Source organism: Onychostoma macrolepis, chromosome 21, assembly GCF_012432095.1.
Source record: "Onychostoma macrolepis isolate SWU-2019 chromosome 21, ASM1243209v1, whole genome shotgun sequence".
Lineage (NCBI taxonomy): Eukaryota > Metazoa > Chordata > Actinopteri > Cypriniformes > Cyprinidae > Onychostoma > Onychostoma macrolepis.
Window position 1 is genome coordinate 13,868,448 of NC_081175.1, and position 20,039 is coordinate 13,888,486.

Sequence of the window (20,039 nt, forward strand, 5' to 3'; positions counted from 1 at the left end):
AAAAAAAAGCTTGCAGTTTCCACAAAAATATTAAGCATATTATATGGATCATGTGAGACATCACTGGAAGAAATTACTTTTTAAAATGTATCCATTTTTTATTGTAATATTTTACAACATTATTGTTTTTATTGTATTTTTTTTTTTTTAAACGTACCGACCCCAAACTTTTGAACTGTAGTGCAAATGGCCCTTAAGCTTATTAAAACCCAATGTGGATTAATAATTAATAAAGTTAAAAAAAACTATGGCCCTTATAAATCAGCCTTAAATTGTATATTGTCGTTTCTGTCACCTTTATTCCCTTTTCTTAATATATTACTAGGAAGTTCGTGACTGCAGGTCAACAAAACCCTTTAAGATTCTCAGCACATTAATATATTCTCTACAGTGTAACGCACATCCATAACATAGTTCAAATGTGTCAAAACATTATTCATAATATTATTTACATCCTTAGGATTGATGTACAAAATGAGGTGAGGCAATATGATCAAAATCATTGAACAATCAAAGAGACGTGAAATCATCAGTCCAAAGAAACCGTTTGAAAATTGTCCTCTTTGTCGCTCCTTTGTGGCAGAGACTCAGCAGGTCCTTGCGTGCCGATTTTTCCTCGTCTGAACTTGTCTTTCCATTTCTGTGTTCCTGCAGGTGATGGAGACTGGGGGATCGGGACAGAGGCGTGGATCATGGAAGAGTAATCAGGTTTGGGAAGAAGGGGCTTATTTGAGCGTCGCAGAACATTGAACCCTCTAGACTTCTTCTGAGCCTGTTCTTCCTGCTGCTGTCTGAGGAGCTGGTGATGAAGAATGGTCTGTACGTCATCCTGTAAGAGACATGACACAGTTCACTGACTGCACAACTGCTTTTAAGTATAGCCATGAGGGAAAACCAACATGGCCAAATCACATCCATGAGCGTTTTCAAAGGTTTGCTGGAAAAACAGACAGAGTCCAGATGGCAACACAGGGTTCACATCCAACAGTCCTGCAGAGATGCAGCCCTAGCAGGTGTTCTCCCTACAGTTTACCCTTCCGCCTCGATTACATTAAATAAAATCAATCACATACAGTATTGATGGGATAGTTCACCCAAAAATGAAAATTACCCCATGATTTACTCACCCACAAGCCATCCTAGATGTATATGACTTGCATGTTTCAGATGAATACAATCAGAGTTATATATAAAAAATGATGTAGGACATGGGCGAACGCAGTGACGAATGCGGAAGCACAGAGGAGAGCGCAGAACAAAACACCGGTCACGAATTAGAAGTACAAAACTAGGATTTGTAAAGAAAAAATGTTGGAGGATTTTGATATAAGCCAAAAGAGGAGACTGGTTTTTATTTGCTGTAAACAAAACTTGGTTCTCATGAGATATATAGCATATTATAAAGTTTTAAATATGGATATTCTTCTTACAAAAACGTATTGGTTCGCTTCAGGAGGCTTTTATTAACCCCCCCAGAGCCGTATGGAGTACTTTTTATGATGGATGGAAGCACTTTATTGGACTTCAAAATCTTAAACCCCATTTACTGCCATTATAAAGCTTAGAAGAGCCAGGACATTTAAAAATATATATATACAGTGGGTACGGAAAGTATTCAGACCCCCTTAAATTTTTCACTCTTTGTTATATTGCAGCCATTTGCTAAAATCATTTAAGTTCATTTTTTTTCCTCGTTAATGTACACACAGCACCCCATATTGACAGAAAAACAAAGAATTGTTGACATTTTTGCAGATTTATTAAAAAAGAAAAACTGAAATGTCATATGGTCCTAAGTATTCAGACCCTTTTCTAGGTTTTTTTTTTTTTTTACAACTTTTTTTAATCAATCAAGACTCCAAATATTCACCTTGTCTGTCAAGGTAAACATGTCTGTTTGATTTTTACCATTTTAAAATGAGCTAGACCTGACATGGAAAAAAATACAGAAAAAAATTCTAATATTTCTAGGTAATAAATGAATGTTAATATTTCATTTCCTTTTTCTTTCCTTCTTATTTTAGATAAATATTCAAAAGCATTTTTACTGATCATTAAATGTGCAATTAAACATACTTTCCAGGCCTCCAGCTCTATGGACAGTTCTAGTCGACTCTGAACAGCTTCCAAAAGTTGGTTGTTCAGTGTCATTAGTTCGTTCTTGCTTCTCAGTAGCTCAGTCTCCATTGCTCGTTTCCTGTAATAAAATTAAAAACTGATTCATACACCAAAAACCAAAAGTCTGTTATCAGCTAGCAGTCTTATTATTTCATAACACAAAAGAATTAGTGTTAGAGATCAACTGAACTCACTTTGCAATGGCTTCATCTCTGTCCCGTAGAGCTTGCTGTAAAATGGGAGCATCTTCCCCAGACTCCTTTCCCTGTCAATGGCAGTAGATTTGTTTTAAAGGACACCTATTAAGCTTTTTTATTATACCTTTCCTTTAATGTGTAATACAGTTGTTTGTGTATGTAAACTATTGGTAAAGTTACAAAGCGCAAAGTCCATGCCAAAGGGAGTTAATGTCGCCAACAGAAAAAAAGGTCCTGAAACCTTGTTAGTAGTTCTGCCGTTAAATAAGTGCTTGACCAATAAACACCAGACTACACTCTAAAAAAAAAAAAAGGTGCTATATAGCACTAAAAGTGGTTCTTTGGCTCGTAATCATAGGGGAACCACTTTTGGTGCTTCAGTGGTTCTTCAGCAGTTCTTCAGCGGTTCTTTGGCATGACTGAGGGTCTATATGAGGGTCTACCATATACAGAAACTGTTAAGCTCTTGTATGGTTCTTCAGTGGTTCTTTGGGGTGATTAAGGTGCTATATAGCACCACTGCTGTACAAATAACCTCACAAGCCCCTTTAAAGGTTCTTTACGAGCCAAAGAACCACTGTTGATGCTGTTTAGCACCATTTTTGTTGAAGAAATACAATGCAATATGGCACCTCTTATGGTTCTACATAGCACCATTTGACAAAGGTGCTGTATAGCACCTTTAAAGATATGGTGCTATATAGAACCAAAAGTGGTTCCCCTATGATTACGAGCCAAGAACCACTTTTAGTGCTATATAGCACCGTTTTATTTTTAGAGTGTAGGCCAGCTGACCAATAAAAGCAAACTGGACTTTTGAAAAGGTGGGCTTTAAAATCACGTAAGTATATTCTAGCAGACCTCAAAATGAAATTATGAACTTGTAAATAAGCATAATATGGGCAATTAAAAAATTTCTACAATTGTTCTAACAATAATAGGAGCATGTTACGCAAGGCCTAAGAATAGAATGGAGGTATGTGCATATTCAAAAAGGAGGCGTGTCCCATATGAGCTGATGGGCGTGGCTAATGCTCACCTGAGAGGTGTAGTTAACGGCGAGTGTCCGGGCCACTTTCTGCAGTTGAAGCAGTGCCTTGTCTAAAGGATTGGTTTGGGACGGCTGATCAACTTCTGCTGCCTCTAAATCTGTCAGAGGGAGTAGCAGCTTTACAACCGACTGAATCTCCTCTGCCACCTAGAAACACCACAGAAACAATGAAGATGCAATTAGGACAAGCCCTGCTTGCATTAATTAAAGCACAGTCCAGTCTGTTATAAACTACCATCACTTATAAGAGGGTGCTGTAAGTTAAAGAACATTGACATGACAAAGTTGAGACTCACCCGGTGTTTGTTTTCACTCCAGCCGGGTCCGCTATCATTCTGTTGTTGCAGTCTGTCCACCTGTGCCTTGAGCTTTAGACTGCGCTGCCGAGATAATTGCACTTCCCTTTTCACATGCTTCAGCTGCCGCCATAGAGAGAGTGTTACATGAGCACAACATACAAGCTTCTATTGACATACCGTAGGGTTTACATAGCTACACTTGTGGTGCATGTTTAGGTCCGCTCAGAATAATATCAGACTGACATATCTGCAAACATAAACACAGAACGTCATGTGCCTTTTACAAACTTGCTATTCTGGATTCTCAGAAAACTGAGACAGGTGGAATCTGGCCATTCTGGCAAAACTAGCAGGAAACATTCTGAACCAAATCTGAGATGACCTTTACTTCCTAGTGTGAAGTGATTTGGTTACTTAAATCTGCTGAAAAATGTTTAGACTAAACGTTTCAAATGTCTGAGTATGGTGTATCAAAAATGTCTGTGTTGTTTCCGTTTTAGTCAAACAGGCATCATTAGGAAAACAAATTCAGCAAGTAAAATCCACATTTCATTGACAGTTTGTCAGTGTCCTGGACATGGATTTGCACATAAACAAAAGATAATAACTTGCATGTTCATTATTAGTGCTGACGAGTGATATTACTTTAAAAAGAATTTGGCTGAATGGAGAAAAAGCAAATTAACTTTCGTTTGGACATCTGGTCCTTTCATTGATCTGACTCTTTTTTTGTTTGGTTGGTTCTTCAATGATGACACTTTAAAAATCTCAAAATATCATTTCTACTCACTTCAAACTGTTTCTCTGCTGTCCTGGTAGAGATGTGCTCGTCAGTCACTTTGTATTAACATCATAATCAAATAAAAACAAGTATTTGATATGATTGACATGAAGCTAGTTTGAAGTGATTATTTGTCATAATATGAATTAGGCTATGAAAATAATGAATAAACAGAAAATGTGTTAAAAACGTTTTATTTTACTTTTTATGAGTCCGCATGAGTTATAATTGTAAATTGACATTCTGTTAAATATGTCACATGTAACATTTTAAAAGACTTCAAAATGAACTAGATAAAAAATGTTTGTCTTGACAAACTTTTAAGTTGGCTTGAGAAAGCCACACTATAAAGTTTTAAAAAGTTTGAAATGTTAAAAGTAAGAAATTTTAAACAATTTTTATGCACTTCTTAGAGTCTGGGTTGAGAAATAGCCTTAGTCAAATTATGTCAAATGTAACCTTTTAAAACGCTGTGAATTTAGCCTAAATAAATAAAATGTAATTAAAGCTATAAATATATTTTCCTTAAAATAGGCTAATCACAGGGACAGAAAGGTGCGCCTAATTGAAGAATCACCATTATACAGCTAATTTCCCCTTTGTTTATTTTTCCCCCTTTGTTCATATGAGTTCACTGATTTGAATCACTGTGTTCATAACAAGCATGACTCACCGTGACAGACACCGGGCTGGACACTCGTCTGCGAAGTGGGCTTCCACTCCGGAGCAGATCCGGTAACGCTTCATCTAAATATGACCGAGCGGGCTTCTGGGGCGCGTTTGGGTCAGATTGTTCAACCACGGTCATAAAGCGCGAGTCGTCCGTTTGACCGGTCACATCTCTGCGGCCACTGCTGTCATCCACGGCCAGCTGTTCTTGTAACTCATCCAGTGTGCACAGCGGCGAGCTGTTAGACTCTCTGTCCGTGTCATGACTTGAAATTGAATCCTCATCGTCAGTTAATCGTTTGTGGACTTCCTCGGTGGTCAGTGGTGACTCCAGGAGGTCCCTAAACGTGCTCAAAGTTACTGGTGAATCTTTCCTATGGGCCTCCATTATCATCTAAGAGCGCCAGAGCTGAAATGCACGCTCTTATCAGGAGAGTGAAGACTGAAACTCAGATCAGAGAATGTCTTCAAACCAGTTTTTCCAGTCTTTTGACGCTCAGAAATGCCAGGTGCGTCAACAACCCTCACAGGGTTTGACATCACAGAGGGTTTTACCTGTGGGACTGAGGCTTTGGTACGTAGATTAACATAAACATTGACGAGACGGCAGTGCGTGTTCAGGCACGTCTGTGAAATAAGGATAACGCCCTTTGATTATGTTGAGCTTTGAACGCAACACTTAGACTAGACTATAATTAAATCTCCCTGTGAGAGAAGTGGAAGCTAGAGAAAGAAATTGCATGCATATTATACAGGCTAAATGAAATGCTGCTAACATTATCAGATATGTCTAAAGTAAACACATGGGTACAAGCTGTTCCGTTTGGCTATGCCCTCACCCTTACTCAAATAACAGCTGGTATATTTATAGTAGTGATGGGAGCTCCGACTCATTTCTGCGGTTCTTTCGAATAGTTTGTGTAAGAACGATTCAGTGATTCCTTTGCTGTTCATTATTTTTAAGGTTTATTAATAAAGGTGTTAACGGTAATTTAATATGTTCTAGTTTAGTTTATTGCAGCTTTATTCAGCACATAAAACAAAGTAAAATAGAACGTAAATTACTTTTATTTACATTGAAGTTTTATATAAATATATATATATATATTTATGCCATGGTCTGTCTGAATACTCGATTCTGATTGGCTGGCAGGTTTTGATTAAATTCGTTGAACCGCACAGGTGGTTCCAATCAGTTTAATGCGCTTCCTATAAACATTGGTAACCATAGTAACATACATTTACAGTTAAATAGTAATACAGACGAAAATAACCGTCATTTTTATCGTTCCGGTCAAATATTGCAGCGCAAATATTATTAACATCTTTAATATGTGAATGCTGGCAAATGACCATGGCATAAACGGGATAATCAACGCTGCGCGTCGGGCGGTTCTTCGCCTCCACGTCGTACATTCAAATCGTTTAATGCACAGCTAGCCGTTGATTATCCCTTATATAATTAAAACCAACTGTTTACTGGAGACAATCCCTGCGTCCCAATGTGCATACTATCCACCCTATCTGCCCTAAATAGTATTGAAAATTACTAATGTCACATAGATTTTAGGATGGATAGTATGCACATTGGGACGCAGGCATTGTTCAGACTGAGAACCGGTTCGACTGATTCAATGATCCGACTCATAAGAACGATTCACGAAACTGTCATCACTTACTTACTTCTGGACCGAAAACTGGCGCACTATTAAGGTTATACAAACAACAGAAAAACAGTTAACTTCTAAGGCGTTTTGTTCTTGAGGGTGTTGTATCTAAGCGACGTCTGTTATGGATGAGATATGAACTATGAGCTTCCATAAATACTAAAGGACGAACCGCTATAAAGGTGCGTGAACTCAGCTAGTCCAAGAATAGACTGTGCTGGGGGTTTTTCTTAGTTAATATAACCAAAAAACATTGGTGCAAACATTTTGACCAATGACAAAGTGAAATATATTCTATGTGTTTGTGTATGTGATAAAAGGAAAAGACAAGGAATTTGAAGTAGCCTAGCATACAGCACTGGATATCTGACTCTGCAAAATGACAAAAGAAGAAGAAAACCCTGAGTGGGTTGGTGGTCAAGAATTTTACGACAAATATGAACCTAAGGAGATATTAGGACGGTAAGTGTCTCCTATCTTGATGAGATTTGTGTCTGGAAAAAGTAAATGTATAACAGTTTCACACTACAATAAATATCAAATTCAGACTTTAAAATTACATTATAAGTCCTGAATTTGTCTGAGTGTCTTCGTTTCCAGAGGTGTGAGCAGTGTAGTTCGCCGATGTGTGGACAAACGGACTGGCCAGGAATATGCAGTAAAGATCATAGACATCACACCATCGGACAAAATGACAACTCAAGAGATAAAGGAAATCCAGCAGGCCACTGTGAAAGAGATCGACATTCTTCGAAAAGTGTCTGGACAAAAAAACATAAGTATGACTGTCCACTGCCAGTTTGATCCATTAGAAACTATTCCAATACGTATAGGCTTAATATAACGGTGCAACGATACAGGAATATCATCTTTTAAGAAATTCAATTTCTTTTTGAATTACAAAAATAAAAAATGGTAAAGTTATACTCGCTCTAGAAATAAAGATAGAAAAGCTGTCACTGGGGCGGTACCTTTTCAAAAGGTACACTTTTGTACCTATTAGGTTCAAATATGTACACTTTAAGTACTAATACTTAAGTGCCGGACCCTTTAGGTACAAACATGTACCTTTTGAAAAGGTGCGGCCCCTTTGACAGCTTTTGTACCTTTATTTTTTAGGGTGTATGGTGTTTCTGCAACAACAAATAATCAGATGTATTTTTTCCCCTCATAGTTCAGCTGAAGGATTGCTTTGAATCAAAGGCCTTCTTCTTTTTGGTGTTTGATCTGTAAGTACAGCTTCAATTGCTTTTAATGGCACACACAGCTCTCATGTCTGTGCATCACTATTGTTAGTGGTCACATAGACTTGAGAAACCCATGACAAAATTTTAGCAAACACCCTCAAAACTATTTAATTGTGGCTGCAATTTTTGCACAGGCAAACCACTCAAATTTAGCACAGAAAATGTAACTAGGTTTTATCCTCATTTTCCTTAGTAGCCCATTTTCACCGCTAACTGTTGTCTTGTTTACAAGTTTGCTTTCTATTCAGATTTCTAGACATTCCCTGTGGAGATTATAGGCTGGTTGACACTCCGCAGCATACAGATAAGACACTGGCTATTCTAAGAGCCCACAATATGGCTCATTGCTAAGATGCCAAGTTTCTGCCATAGCCTAACTCTCAATACAAGCATGCACAAAATCCCTCCAAATTTCTTTTTTTGACACTTATATTTTGAACAGATGCAGTTACAATTGTCTGTCTGTAATGTGCCAATTTTACAGCACCGGACTAACTGGTGCTTATCATTCCTTAGTTTTTAAAGTTTATTAGTTTGTGTTTAAAGTTGAATGTTCTTTTAACAGGATGAAGAGAGGAGAACTCTTTGATTACCTCACAGAGAAAGTCACTCTAAGTGAGAAAGAGACAAGGTAATAAGTCTGATGATAATCAGTTTTCGATGCTTCTGATTGTATTCAAATTGTGTAAAACAAATCCTATGCTGAAGGGGGGATTGTATAATCAAAGCGTGTAAGCGGGGGGGGGGGGGCACCTTGAGTGTTGATGGGTTTAAAGTTAGGTCACGGCACACTACCATGCTCATAAATGTAGTAATTTTATGAATTGTATAAAATTTTATTCAATGTATCAGTTTCCAAAAAAAATTAGGCAGCACAGTTTTCAGCATTAATAATAAGAAATGTTTCTTGTGAACCAAATCATCAAACTAGAATAATTTCTGAAGGATCATGTGACACTGAAAACTGGAGGAATGACTGCTAAAAATTCAGCTTTTAAGTATTAAGTCAATTTTTAACACAACTCTAATCCATTCATTGCAGCTGCTGTATTAATCTTTGAAGTAAGATCTTGATTACTGGCCCTCAGTTTTCCCTTTTCTCACTCTTTGATAGAAAGATTATGCGAGCTCTTCTGGAGGTGGTTGAGTATCTTCACACCCACAATATAGTCCATCGTGATCTGAAACCAGAGAACATTCTGTTAGATGATGATGTGAATATCAAACTCACTGATTTTGGCTTCTCGATCCAGATTGAGCCTGGACAAAGACTGAATGGTGAGTTCTTATGAGCAGCTATAAATATATGTATTTGGAAGGAATGGTTGCAGATGCTGTAGAATAAAAGAACCGGCTTCTGTTTCACCCCTAGAGGTTTGTGGGACACCAGGTTACTTGGCTCCAGAAATAATTGAGTGCTCCATGGATCCCAATCATGCTGGTTATGGGACTGCTGTTGACATGTAAGTGCATAAATGAAGTATGCATCAGTGTTATTTTAGTTCTATGTTCTGTTATATTCTAAGTATTGATATTTTAAAATGCTTTTTAAAGGATTAGTTCACCCACAAATGAAAATTTGCTTAAAATGTACTTACTCTTAGGCATTCAAAGATGTAGATGAGTTTGTTTCTTTATCAGAACAGATTTGGAGATATTTTGCACTACATCACTTGCTCAACAATGGATCCTCTGGAGTGAATGGGTGCTTTCAAAATGATAGTTCAAACACCTGGGGCCTGTACCATGATGGTAGATGAACAAATTCAGAGGTACAGGATTAGTTTTGAGTTGACAAAACCAAACCACTCCAATCCGGCTTTGTTGGTACCATGATGCTCAGGCTTTGATCTGGAGTTTGTGGAGCGAGTGACATCACTGGCGAACAGCCAATCACGTGCCTTGCAACACAAAGCAAGTTTTATTTACTTCTCGCAAGAGAAGCGAGATTCAAAACTAAAGGTTAAAGGTTTTGGTAAAGGTTAAGAGATTGAAGAATACGACAAATTTAAACGTCATATGAAACATGAAAGAGGACAAATAAAAGAAATGATCTTGCTCTATCAGTGCAGTCACAAGTGAAACTTAAGTTAGTTTATACATTTGAAAATATGTAGCGATAGAGACTCGAACGTGTAAGGTCACATGTAGTCATTTTTAAAATAGTGTTAGCTATAGATTCTATACAGCTCATTTATATTACATATGATCTGTATATATTAATATTCATTTAAAATAAATGATTTATAATAACTGTTAAGCTAAAATTGTTTGTGTGTAATGGATTAATAATAATATGAATCATATAATAATTATATAAATCGTATAAAATAACTCTTAAGTAATTATCAATAAAGCCAGACATTTTGTGTGTGTGTGTGTGTTTGTTTTTAGTACTAGTGACCTTTAATTTGGAGCAAGAGAAACTGACTTTTTGTGTCAGACATGTGTCACTTTGCTCACATCTGATTGGTCCAATTTCAGTTTGAGATCTCCAACTCAGAACATAACCTGCTCCGGAGCAGGTTAGCTGTGGAGTGTAAGTTACTATGGCAATGAACGCAGCTAAAAGCCAAGCCACTTTCATGGTACCTAAAACCCAGGATTGGTGCAAACTAAACTGAAACTTACCTGGCTAGCCAGCTAATCCGGTTTCATGGTACAGGCCCCTGATAAAAACAACATGATCCACACGACTCCAGTCCATCAATTAATGTCTTGTGAAGCGAAAAACTGCATGTCTGTAAGAAACTATAAATCATTAAGGCTTTTTAACTTTAAATTGACACTTCTGGCCAAAATACAAGCCCATAATCCAGTGAAAAAGTTAATTCCCTTCATTCCCTATTGTCTTCTCACATCAAAATCCACTGACGTGTTTGTTTAGAACTGTTTTGAACTGTATCCTACAGAAAATTAACATGTGGCCTAGAAAAATATTGCAATAACAGTCAAATAAACAACCAAATCAATAAATACATGAACTTCCTGACAGTGAACCAGAAGAATATGAAATGATTACAACAAACTAGTATGTTTAGTAGATGAATGTGATGTTACATAAACTTCATTCTGTCTGTTCTTGTGCAGTTGGAGCGCAGGCGTGATCTTCTACACTCTTTTGGCTGGATCTCCACCTTTCTGGCACAGGAAACAAATGCTGATGCTTCGAATGATTCTTGCAGGAAAATACGAATTCAGTTCTCCGGAGTGGGATGACCGCTCAGACACTGTCAAAGACTTGGTGCGTGTCGGTTGTGGTCTTGTTTGTCTTCCTGACAACTAGTTTCATATGTAGTTACACAAATTGCATGAGAAAATGCCTTTCCAAAGTCGCTTTTTCTTCCCCGTAGATTTCCAGGTTATTAGTTGTGGACCCACAAAGTCGTTATACAGCCACAGAAGCTCTCAATCACCCGTTCTTCCAGCAGTACGTGGTTGCAGAAGTACGTAATTTCAGCCCTTACAGGAAGTTCAAGGTAAAGAGCAGCTGTTCTAGATGACTTCTTTAAGAAGGCATAGATTTTGAGGGTTTTTTTAGTTTCACCATACACCATCGTTATCCTGCAGGTTATTTGTATGACCGTACTTGCCGCCATGCGTATCTACTGCAACTATCGTCGTGCCAAACCTGTCACCAAAGAGGTGCTCCGCAGCGACCCATATGCCATCAAACCTCTACGCAAGATGATCGACGCATGTGCCTTCAAGATCTACGGCCACTGGGTGAAGAAAGGGCAAACTCAGAACAGAGCAGCTTTATTTGAGAACACTCCAAAAGTCATCCTGCTCTCCATTGCTGCTGAGGAGATGGATGTGTCACCCAGGACTTGGTGAGGGTTCATCATCTCCGAATAATCCCAGATACCACAATTTACCTCAAGAACATGTTGATAACGGTCCAAAAATACACCTCTACTGCTATGACAGATTATTTCCACAGTCAAAAGGAAATAATATTGTTAAAAATGTACAATTGAGACCTGAACTATTTAATGTGTGGTATTATTTAATACAATTACATTTTTATTCTATTTTAAATATATGATGTTACTTCAATTTATATCTAAATGATTTTAATGACCATAAAGAAAGGCTAAAAAAAAAATAAAGAAAACTATTAGATAGGTTGTTAAGATTTTAATTTCACAGTATTTTGTGTAAAAAAAAAACAGATATAACACTGAATTCCAGAAGTTTGTGTCTCCACAGGAGAAATGTAGTATCCCTCCAATAATGCACCACTGGCATCAACTAGTCTTGAACATTTGGCTCTTAAAGCTCAGTCCTTTTCTGTTTTGCATTTGAGCTCATAGCACAGCGGAAGCCCAGGTTATCAGAGGCCGAATCTGGTGTGTTTCCCATCCTGCATGTGAGAACATAAAAACACAATTTTTATTTATCATATTCTCATTAACTGTTTTGGACAATCCAGACACATTTGGGGTCAGCTGCCCGGAACGGTTACAAGAAGCAATTGTATAATGAATAATAAAATCCTTATAAAAGTTGACTTTGAATAATATGAATGTAGCAGGATGGAGCATGACTGACCTAGTGGTGACACGAGCTCTGTGGTTGGCCGAGCCATCGGCTGTGTCGATCCAGGATGCTCCGCGCAGGACGTACATGGTCTGAGCACCAGGAAATAGTGAGGAGGTCCACTCCCAGACATTACCCAGCATGTCATATAGTCCTGGAACAAGGTGGGATATTATTCTCTAAATTCAGAACAATATAGAAAGAGTTACACTGCCATTCAAAAGTTTGGGGTCGGTAAGATTTTCTTTAAAATAAATAAATAATTTTTATTTTCTAATAAATGCTGTTGTTTTAAACTTTCTATTCATCAAAAATGTATCACAATTGCCACAAAAATATCACACAACTGTTTTCAACTTTAATAATAATGCTTCTTGAGCAGCAAATCAATATATTAGAATGATTCCTGAAGGATCATGTGACACTAAAGACTTGCTGAAAATTCAGCTTTGCCATCACGGAAATAAATTACATTAAGATCATTTTAAATAGAAAATATTTATTTTAAATTGTAATAGTATTTCACAATATTACTATTGTGCTGTACTTTTGATCATAAAATTCAGTCTTGGTGAGCATAATAGATTAGAAACATTTTAAAAATCTTACCAACCCCAAACTTTTGAATGTAGATTTTCTAGGAAGCTTTGTCTCTGCCTATGAATTATGTTGTTGATTAAAATGTGATACACCATCAGTACAGTGTGTGATATCATTACCGTAGTTATTCTGTGGAGGATAGGCAGTTACAGGAGCTGCGCCATGATAACCATCTTCTGCGGCGTCCCTATCTGGAAATGAGCCCTTTGAACAAAGACTTCACAATTACCAACAGCTAAACAACTTTATAACTGTCTTGAATGAAAAAAAATACACATTTTCCCACCTGCTATGGACAAGAATGTACCTCAACTGACCTGCCACAGGTTAGTCCGGTTCAGCAAGAACTTGTTGCCCCACGGGTAGGTCCTGCCTGAAATACAAAATTGTGCTGGCTATGATGACTACATAAAATGAAGTAAAACAAGTGGACAATACTGCATGACAAGAGTAAGACAGCAGTTTTTAGGCTTTTTTGGCTTGCCTTCTAAACCTCCACGTGCAGCCATTTCCCACTCTTCCTCAGTTGGCAGCCTTTTCTTCTTCCACTCACAGTAGGTTTGGGCATCATTCCAGCTGACCTGCACCACTGGGGATTCCAGTCTGTCCTTGATACCAGAACCTGGTCCAGCCGGCTGCACACATCAAAACCAGAGACCCCAGACATCATTCAAAAAAAATAAACAATTGATCAAATAAATAACAATTTTAAAAAAGTATAAAGAAATCAATTATTTATTAATATATTATATTATTTATTTTAAATTATATATAAATATACAATTTTCTTTATATAAACATTACTAGTTGACCACTGATTAAAGTCATTTATACACTTCTAGAATTAATCATACATAAAGTGTTAACCTGTCTCCAGAACACTTTCTCGACTGGTAACCACCAAGGAGCCGACTAGGAAAGAAGAAATGGGTCATTTTCAAGAGAACAAAGGGTTTAAGAAAAAATCTACCCTTTAAAATACCCTTTAACACTCTGAAAACCAGACTCAAGAAACAGACATTCAATTTAGGCCAACTGACCAGTAGATTTGGTTTGTTTATGCTTCTGCTTTGGGTTCATACCTCAATTTTCTGAGTGACCTTATTTTTCAGTTCATCAGACACAAAATCCTGGAACACGAAACTCCAACCGAACTTTTCAGCTTCTGTTTTATATTTCTGCTGTCTGACAAATTCCCTGGAATGAACAGAAACAGCTGTATCAGGCCAGAAAGAAGATATACAAGCAGTAGAAGGACAAAGTAGGTTTTGAGCCAATTTCTACAATGGCAAGTACCTAAAGTCAGAGTTAGTGACAGGATACTTGTCTATCTTAAATGGCTGGAGAGTCACAGCTCGTGTTGGTGATTCCCCATCTCTCCCATCAGCAGCACTGGTTCCCATCATCATTTTTCCACCAGGAATAAACACCATCTCATCAACTGCCAAAACAAATTGTTATTTATCTTAAAAATATATACTTAGAGCAAACGGTGGTTTCAGGGCCTCACAAACATTTCCACACAGTTTTCACTAAAATACCACATTTGAGTTTTTATTAAACCTACGCTAACAGATTTTAATAGTTTTCTTACAAACCATAATAAATCCATGCGTTTATTTATTTAATTTTTTTTTTTTTGCTACCTAAATGCCTAATATGTATAATTTTATTGATTTACACTTAACGGACACAGATATTCAATCAGAAAAATATAATTTTTTTTTTAGACACGTGAATAAAATAAACTATTTCAAAAGATATGGTATGGAGATTATTTTCAATGAAAATATTTTACACAACCGAAGCTGTGGCGTCGTCACAATCAACAAGTTTTCCAATATTTAAGTTTGTTCAAAAGTTTGTACTCGTTTGAGTTACCAGAGACAACAACAGTGTCGGTAGAGAACTGGAGATGTGTGAAGAAAGTAAAGAAAAACCAAGGTAAATATATTTAGTGAACAGAATACTTTTTATTGAGTATCAAGTTGTTGTTGTTGTTGTTTATTTAGAATACATAAAATGCCATAGGCCTATTTATATTTTGAGAGGGACATGACAGTGGTGGGTAATGCCGAGTTATAGGAATTGTAACTTAGAAACAATAACGTTAGTGACTATATGACATACTGGCGGAAATTACGTAAATATTGTGTTTTTAAAACAAAGTAAGAGAATACTGATTTTTGTGACTTCCTACCTGCTGCACAAGAAGACATGATGCACAATAATGCGAGGTATATGGTTTCCAAAGAGATCATCATGATAAATATAAAAAGACGTGGTGGACGGGTTCTTGTCCAGAGTCTGATTTATCAAACTATAAACACAATAAGCACATTCAACTTCATCTAAAAACAAGAGAACTGGCAGTGTCCCTCTACGCGTCGACGAAGCTCGTTGAAATGTGTTTATTGCCATCTATTGGTTTGGAAGACGAATTAACATCATAGTTCACCCAAAAAAATAAACATTCTGTCACCATTTACTCACTCTCAAGCTGTTCCAACCCTGTATGAATTTCCTTCTTCTGCTGAACACAAAAGAAGATATTTTGAAGAATGTGGGTAGCCAAAGAGTCCCCATTGACTTGCATGGAAAAGAAGTAGGCTACTATGCTATTAGTAAGTAACTTTATTTTTACTCTAATAAACAGCAAATTTTCCATTACTATCATTAGTTTAATTATGGATGGTCACAGACATGGAGATGCAGCTTATTCGCTTTCATGCTAAAAATTAAATAGTGTTTTGTTTTTGTATTATTTAAAGCTATATTTGTCTGTCTTTTTAATCTATGTTGACAACGTTTGAGATCATATCTTTATACCTGTTTTATGCTTTCCTATCATATCAGCAACTGATCTGTAATAAGCAGATATTGCTTTATCTGATATTTAGAAAAAAGTGTTTTTCAGTAAATGATGATTTATAGCTGTATGCATAGGCTGTCTGAAATGTTTTCCTGCCTGGACCTGAATGCAGTCTTTTATTACACCTAATAGCAATGCTGTGAAATCTCTGGCCCAATTGTCAAACATTATTCTGAAAAGCAACATTGTTGTGAGGACAGGACATGCTTTAGAGCTGATCGCAGAGCACATGAATGAGGTATTCGGCTGCTTGACTCTGAGAGACAGTGACTGTGAGAGCATGTTCATGATGGGACTACCATGGCTGCTAGTTTTGGAGCTTGTCCTTTACGCTGGTTGTTTCATTTGTGGGGTGATAGCTGCCGCATGGATGACACTCACTCAGGTAACACTAATTAATCATCTCCACAATGTCTGATCATTGCTATTTTGTGAGCACTGAAAGTGTAAAATTATTTATTATTAAGAAAACTAAAAGCATAATCATGTCTCTAGAATAATGTGATATGCTATAAGTTTGTCTCTGAACTTAGCTCAGAGTTTCAATTATCAAGATGATCATGGCAAAGGTTTGCATGCATATTTATGGGACATTTGAGACGTTATTTTGTTATGCATCATTCAGTTTAATATGTAACATTGTGTGATCATACAGCATGTTTATTGAAATGGTCAGATTATTTTCTTACTTTTTGGGAGAAGATGAACTAATAATTTTCAATGATAGGCTACATTTGTTGTTATTCATATGTGCAATAAAATATAGAATATGTTATGTTGCTGATCCCAGGTCAGACCCTCCGGAGCTTTAAAATTGAATTACCATGTGATCAGCCAGCCTCTCGCACCATATTATGGCTCATTAGAGTCATATGATACAGGGACAAAAGCTCTTAGCACAGCACTTTCCTTCTATCTGTGCATACGTGTCACAGAGAAATACAAATCTTCCACATAGTTTGCGAAAGAGTTAAAAAATGACCTCTAGACGTCCTTTGCTGTTGTTTTTCCTTATATTTATCATATGCAAATATGGATGACTTTTGTTTATTGTTTATTTTTAGGGCCACTTTGATGGACGGTGCATCCTCTATGGAAGTGTTCATTATAATGCATCTGGCCAGGCTCTGACCGTAGAAGGCTCTAGTTCTCCTTCCGTCTGCTATTTTGTGTCAGCCATCGCTGTGTGCATGGCTATTTACTGCTTTTCCCTTATTCTTTACTGGATCTATGCCAGCTGTGTAGATGAGGATGTGAGAAGGTGAATGTATTGACTCTTCTGTTGACATTTTTCATAATTCTATTAGATGTTTCACATTCCACTTTCTTTTATTCATGCAGATGGGACTTAACAGTCTCATTAACAATTTTATTTTTGTCTTGCATGTATATGCAGGGGAACTGTTTCTCTCAACACGTCTCTGGGAGTCTGTGGTCTTCTCCTGTTTTTTCTCTTGGTATCAGGATGTATTCTCAAGATCGGTCGGGACAGCCTGTGTTTCTCTGTCCTTCACAACACTCCCTCCATTACCAGGTGATTTCATCTGCTTTCTCTTGTGTATGGCATTCTGCATCTGTGATTTTTGTGACATTTTTAAGAACCATATACCCTACAGAAGTATAGAAGATGAGAGATTACAGAATCAAGAGTGTCTCATAGTTCCCATCTGCTGTGCTTACAAAATTAAAGTAGGATCCTAGACGAGGACAAATTATATTTCAATGCTTTTATGCTTATTTGCACCTCAATCACAAAACAATCAATGTTTTTGTTTTAGTTGTGAAGATGCAGAGAATAAAACTTGGGCCCATCCATACACTGGAAATCAGTTCTACACAGGACTGTACAGCACTGAGGTTAGTGCTTTGGATTGGTTATTCTTCATAAGGTCATCACCCTCTCACAGTGGCTGCTATGTTGAGAAGACATGACCCAAAAAAATTTTTTGTTGCCAAATAATCTGATAATTGCGCGTTTCTTCAATGGCCTCTGTAACTAGATGCTGCCTCTACACCAGGGGTGTCAAACTCAGTTCCTGGAGGGCCGGAGCCCTGCAGAGTTTAGATGCAACCCTAATTAAACACCTGATCCAGCTAATCAAGTCATTTAGGCTTATTTGATAACTGCATGGTTTGTGTGTTGGAGCAGGGTTGGAACTAAACTCTGCAGGGCTGCGGCCCTCCAGGAACTGAGTTTGACACCCCTGCTCTACACTAATAGGTGTCAATATACATGTTTAGTGCTTCTTACAGTTTCTTTCTTCATGCATGATTTTATTTGTATTTATAAATACAGTAGAAATAAATCTCTTGTGTTTATTGAGCACTCACCCAGTTTATTTCTCTCCTCTGCAGAGATCTATGTGGGTAAGCTTCTTCTTCTGGGTGTTAATAACGGCCGTGGTGGTCATACAGAGGCGCCAGAGCTCAAGGTTGAAGGTTTGGGGTGATGATGAGTGGAGCCGTGCTGAGACAGAGCCCTTCCTCCATCGCCCGTCCCGCCAGAGATAAATCACCAAGGCCACTATTACATGAGCTTATCACTACATATCATGTAGAGATTACTATACACACTTAGATGGGACCACAAGCAGTTATATAATACCTAATAATATTTTCGTTGCAACATTTACATTTTTATTTAGTTATACACCAAAGCAGTTCTTTGATGTCTGATAGCTATAATTATATACACAAAGTTTAAATACTGTATATGTCCAGAGATGTCTAAGACACTTCTTTGGACATGGCGGATATAAGAAAAATATGAATCCTACTGTCTAATATACAGTCAAACAACCATTATTGCAAAATAAAGTAATCAGGACCCCAAAACAAAGAGGAGTATTCTTCTATCAACCTAAAGGGGTTTATCCTGCTTAATACAAGGATATTTAGAAAATAAATTAATGGACATAACATTTTCATTTGATTTGAAATAATTATGTATTAGAATCATCTTAATTATAGTATATTGGTGATGTAAATTATATATATCACTGACTCTTTCAGAAGTAACAGTACCTTTCTGACTGGTTACATGTTACACTTAATATCCTAAAATAAGAGCTAAATGCAAAGTTGTGAAGGGGATCTGTATTTTGTATCCATTTTTATTATTCTGTTATTCAAAATTGTGAAATTTTGTGCTTGTGTGCTTAGTGTAAAAACATTAATTCTTCACACATGTATGCTGTGGATTGTTCAGAGTATTAAATGAAAAATATGCCAATAACTGATGGTACAAAGCAAGGGTGTAGTTTTGGTTTGAACATTTGGGGGCTGAAGTGGACCCCGGGTCATGCTCCTTCTTAAGGTTTATTTATTTGTTTGTTTGCTTAAATGTTTATTTTGTAAATGGTCTTTTGTGCTATCCACCACACATGCAAAGTTCATGCTTAACAGTTCATCAGGCTCTTAATGATTTAATCTATGCCATCATTGGAATATCTGAAGGCCAGGTTTTTCCATCACTCATCATTAGAACCCATTGGCTCTCGATTCTGACTTGTACTTGCTCTTATGAAAAAGTACCATAGTTCTTAACTGTAGCATTTGTCATAATAAGCCTAGCCTATTAATCATTACCAGGCCAATAATGACTTTTTTATTAATCTATTAGGGATGGGAAGATTCTCCGATTCGCTCGGTGCATCGGCAAAAAAAAGTTTACTATGCGATGCATCAGTTTAAAAAGTTTGCATCGGTTACAAGTTGGCATTTGTATCGCGATGCATCGTTTCTAACATAATTTGCATCTATAAACCGATTTATTTATATAATGACTAGTGGATGCGCTACACTTTAATTGTTTATAAAGTGACCAATAATCTGTGACCAACATTTTATATGTAGATTGATTTCTCCTCTCGAAACTGTTTCTCAAGCGCGTTCTCTCATCACCGCTGCGCGTGAATATGATGAATCACAACAACACTACGAAGACCTGAGGAAAAGCGGGGATTAAAGTCCAAAACCTGACTTGAAATAACATAA

At 37.1% G+C, this 20,039-nt stretch overlaps 4 protein-coding genes across 8 annotated transcripts; 2 read left to right on the forward strand and 2 right to left on the reverse strand.

Moving 5' to 3' along the window:
• Positions 1 to 277: 277 nt before the first annotated feature.
• On the reverse strand, positions 278 to 5,942 carry bicdl2l (bicaudal-D-related protein 2-like). The gene is made up of 6 exons (XM_058757882.1): positions 5,120 to 5,942; positions 3,663 to 3,785; positions 3,355 to 3,513; positions 2,313 to 2,383; positions 2,077 to 2,197; positions 278 to 829 (listed from the first exon to the last, which is right to left on the reverse strand). Exons 1-6 carry the CDS (start codon positions 5,507 to 5,509, stop codon positions 530 to 532), a joined length of 1,164 nt encoding a protein of 387 aa, XP_058613865.1. The 5' UTR covers positions 5,510 to 5,942; the 3' UTR covers positions 278 to 529.
• On the forward strand, positions 5,495 to 12,691 carry phkg1b (phosphorylase kinase, gamma 1b (muscle)). Of its 4 annotated transcripts, XM_058757881.1 has the most exons (12): positions 6,249 to 6,964; positions 7,103 to 7,244; positions 7,383 to 7,561; positions 7,957 to 8,011; positions 8,595 to 8,660; positions 9,144 to 9,168; positions 9,283 to 9,307; positions 9,402 to 9,492; positions 11,120 to 11,273; positions 11,383 to 11,508; positions 11,600 to 11,862; positions 12,242 to 12,374. In XM_058757881.1, exons 2-12 carry the CDS (start codon positions 7,162 to 7,164, stop codon positions 12,264 to 12,266), a joined length of 1,092 nt encoding a protein of 363 aa, XP_058613864.1. In that variant the 5' UTR covers positions 6,249 to 6,964; positions 7,103 to 7,161; the 3' UTR covers positions 12,267 to 12,374. The 4 variants fall into 4 exon arrangements, with proteins under 4 accessions (XP_058613862.1, XP_058613864.1, XP_058613863.1 ...); XM_058757879.1 differs by lacking the exon at positions 6,249 to 6,964 and adding an exon at positions 5,495 to 5,624 and having other exon boundaries at positions 9,144 to 9,307; XM_058757880.1 differs by lacking the exon at positions 12,242 to 12,374 and adding an exon at positions 12,564 to 12,691 and having other exon boundaries at positions 9,144 to 9,307.
• On the reverse strand, positions 12,155 to 15,601 carry sumf2 (sulfatase modifying factor 2). The gene is made up of 9 exons (XM_058757884.1): positions 15,372 to 15,601; positions 14,468 to 14,612; positions 14,254 to 14,368; positions 14,039 to 14,083; positions 13,656 to 13,806; positions 13,489 to 13,544; positions 13,291 to 13,375; positions 12,584 to 12,725; positions 12,155 to 12,395 (listed from the first exon to the last, which is right to left on the reverse strand). Exons 1-9 carry the CDS (start codon positions 15,433 to 15,435, stop codon positions 12,305 to 12,307), a joined length of 894 nt encoding a protein of 297 aa, XP_058613867.1. The 5' UTR covers positions 15,436 to 15,601; the 3' UTR covers positions 12,155 to 12,304.
• Positions 14,644 to 19,287, forward strand: tmem179bb (transmembrane protein 179Bb). 2 transcript variants are annotated; one of them, XM_058757885.1, is made up of 7 exons: positions 14,644 to 15,115; positions 15,672 to 15,795; positions 16,244 to 16,428; positions 17,108 to 17,304; positions 17,440 to 17,577; positions 17,822 to 17,900; positions 18,399 to 19,287. In XM_058757885.1, the coding sequence occupies exons 2-7, from the start codon at positions 15,687 to 15,689 to the stop codon at positions 18,552 to 18,554; spliced, it is 864 nt and encodes a 287-aa protein (XP_058613868.1). In that variant the 5' UTR covers positions 14,644 to 15,115; positions 15,672 to 15,686; the 3' UTR covers positions 18,555 to 19,287. The 2 variants fall into 2 exon arrangements, with proteins under 2 accessions (XP_058613868.1, XP_058613869.1); XM_058757886.1 differs by lacking the exon at positions 14,644 to 15,115 and having other exon boundaries at positions 15,665 to 15,795; positions 16,176 to 16,428.
• The last annotated feature ends 752 nt before the right edge of the window (positions 19,288 to 20,039 follow it).

Bases quoted from the DNA above. Each gene is read 5' to 3' on its own strand.
- bicdl2l (XM_058757882.1), bottom strand. From the start codon at position 5,509: ATGATAATGGAGGCCCATAGGAAAGATTCACCAGTAACTTTGAGCACG. The intron at 2,384-3,354 runs GTGAGCATTAGC...TGCCATTGACAG, and splicing joins CCGTTAACTACACCTCTCAG to GGAAAGGAGTCTGGGGAAGA. The intron at 830-2,076 runs GTATGTTTAATT...TGTCTCTTACAG, and splicing joins TAGAGCTGGAGGCCTGGAAA to GATGACGTACAGACCATTCT.
- phkg1b (XM_058757879.1), top strand. From the start codon at position 7,162: ATGACAAAAGAAGAAGAAAACCCTGAGTGGGTTGGTGGTCAAGAATTT. The intron at 9,493-11,119 runs GTAAGTGCATAA...GTTCTTGTGCAG, and splicing joins TATGGGACTGCTGTTGACAT to TTGGAGCGCAGGCGTGATCT. The intron at 11,274-11,382 runs GTGCGTGTCGGT...TCTTCCCCGTAG, and splicing joins CAGACACTGTCAAAGACTTG to ATTTCCAGGTTATTAGTTGT.
- sumf2 (XM_058757884.1), bottom strand. From the start codon at position 15,435: ATGATGATCTCTTTGGAAACCATATACCTCGCATTATTGTGCATCATG. The intron at 13,545-13,655 runs GCAAGCCAAAAA...TTTGTATTTCAG, and splicing joins TGCACGTGGAGGTTTAGAAG to GCAGGACCTACCCGTGGGGC. The intron at 12,726-13,290 runs GTAATGATATCA...ACCTTGTTCCAG, and splicing joins TCCTCCACAGAATAACTACG to GACTATATGACATGCTGGGT.
- tmem179bb (XM_058757885.1), top strand. From the start codon at position 15,687: ATGAATTTCCTTCTTCTGCTGAACACAAAAGAAGATATTTTGAAGAAT. The intron at 17,305-17,439 runs GTGAATGTATTG...ATGTATATGCAG, and splicing joins GTAGATGAGGATGTGAGAAG to GGGAACTGTTTCTCTCAACA. The intron at 17,578-17,821 runs GTGATTTCATCT...TTTTTGTTTTAG, and splicing joins AACACTCCCTCCATTACCAG to TTGTGAAGATGCAGAGAATA.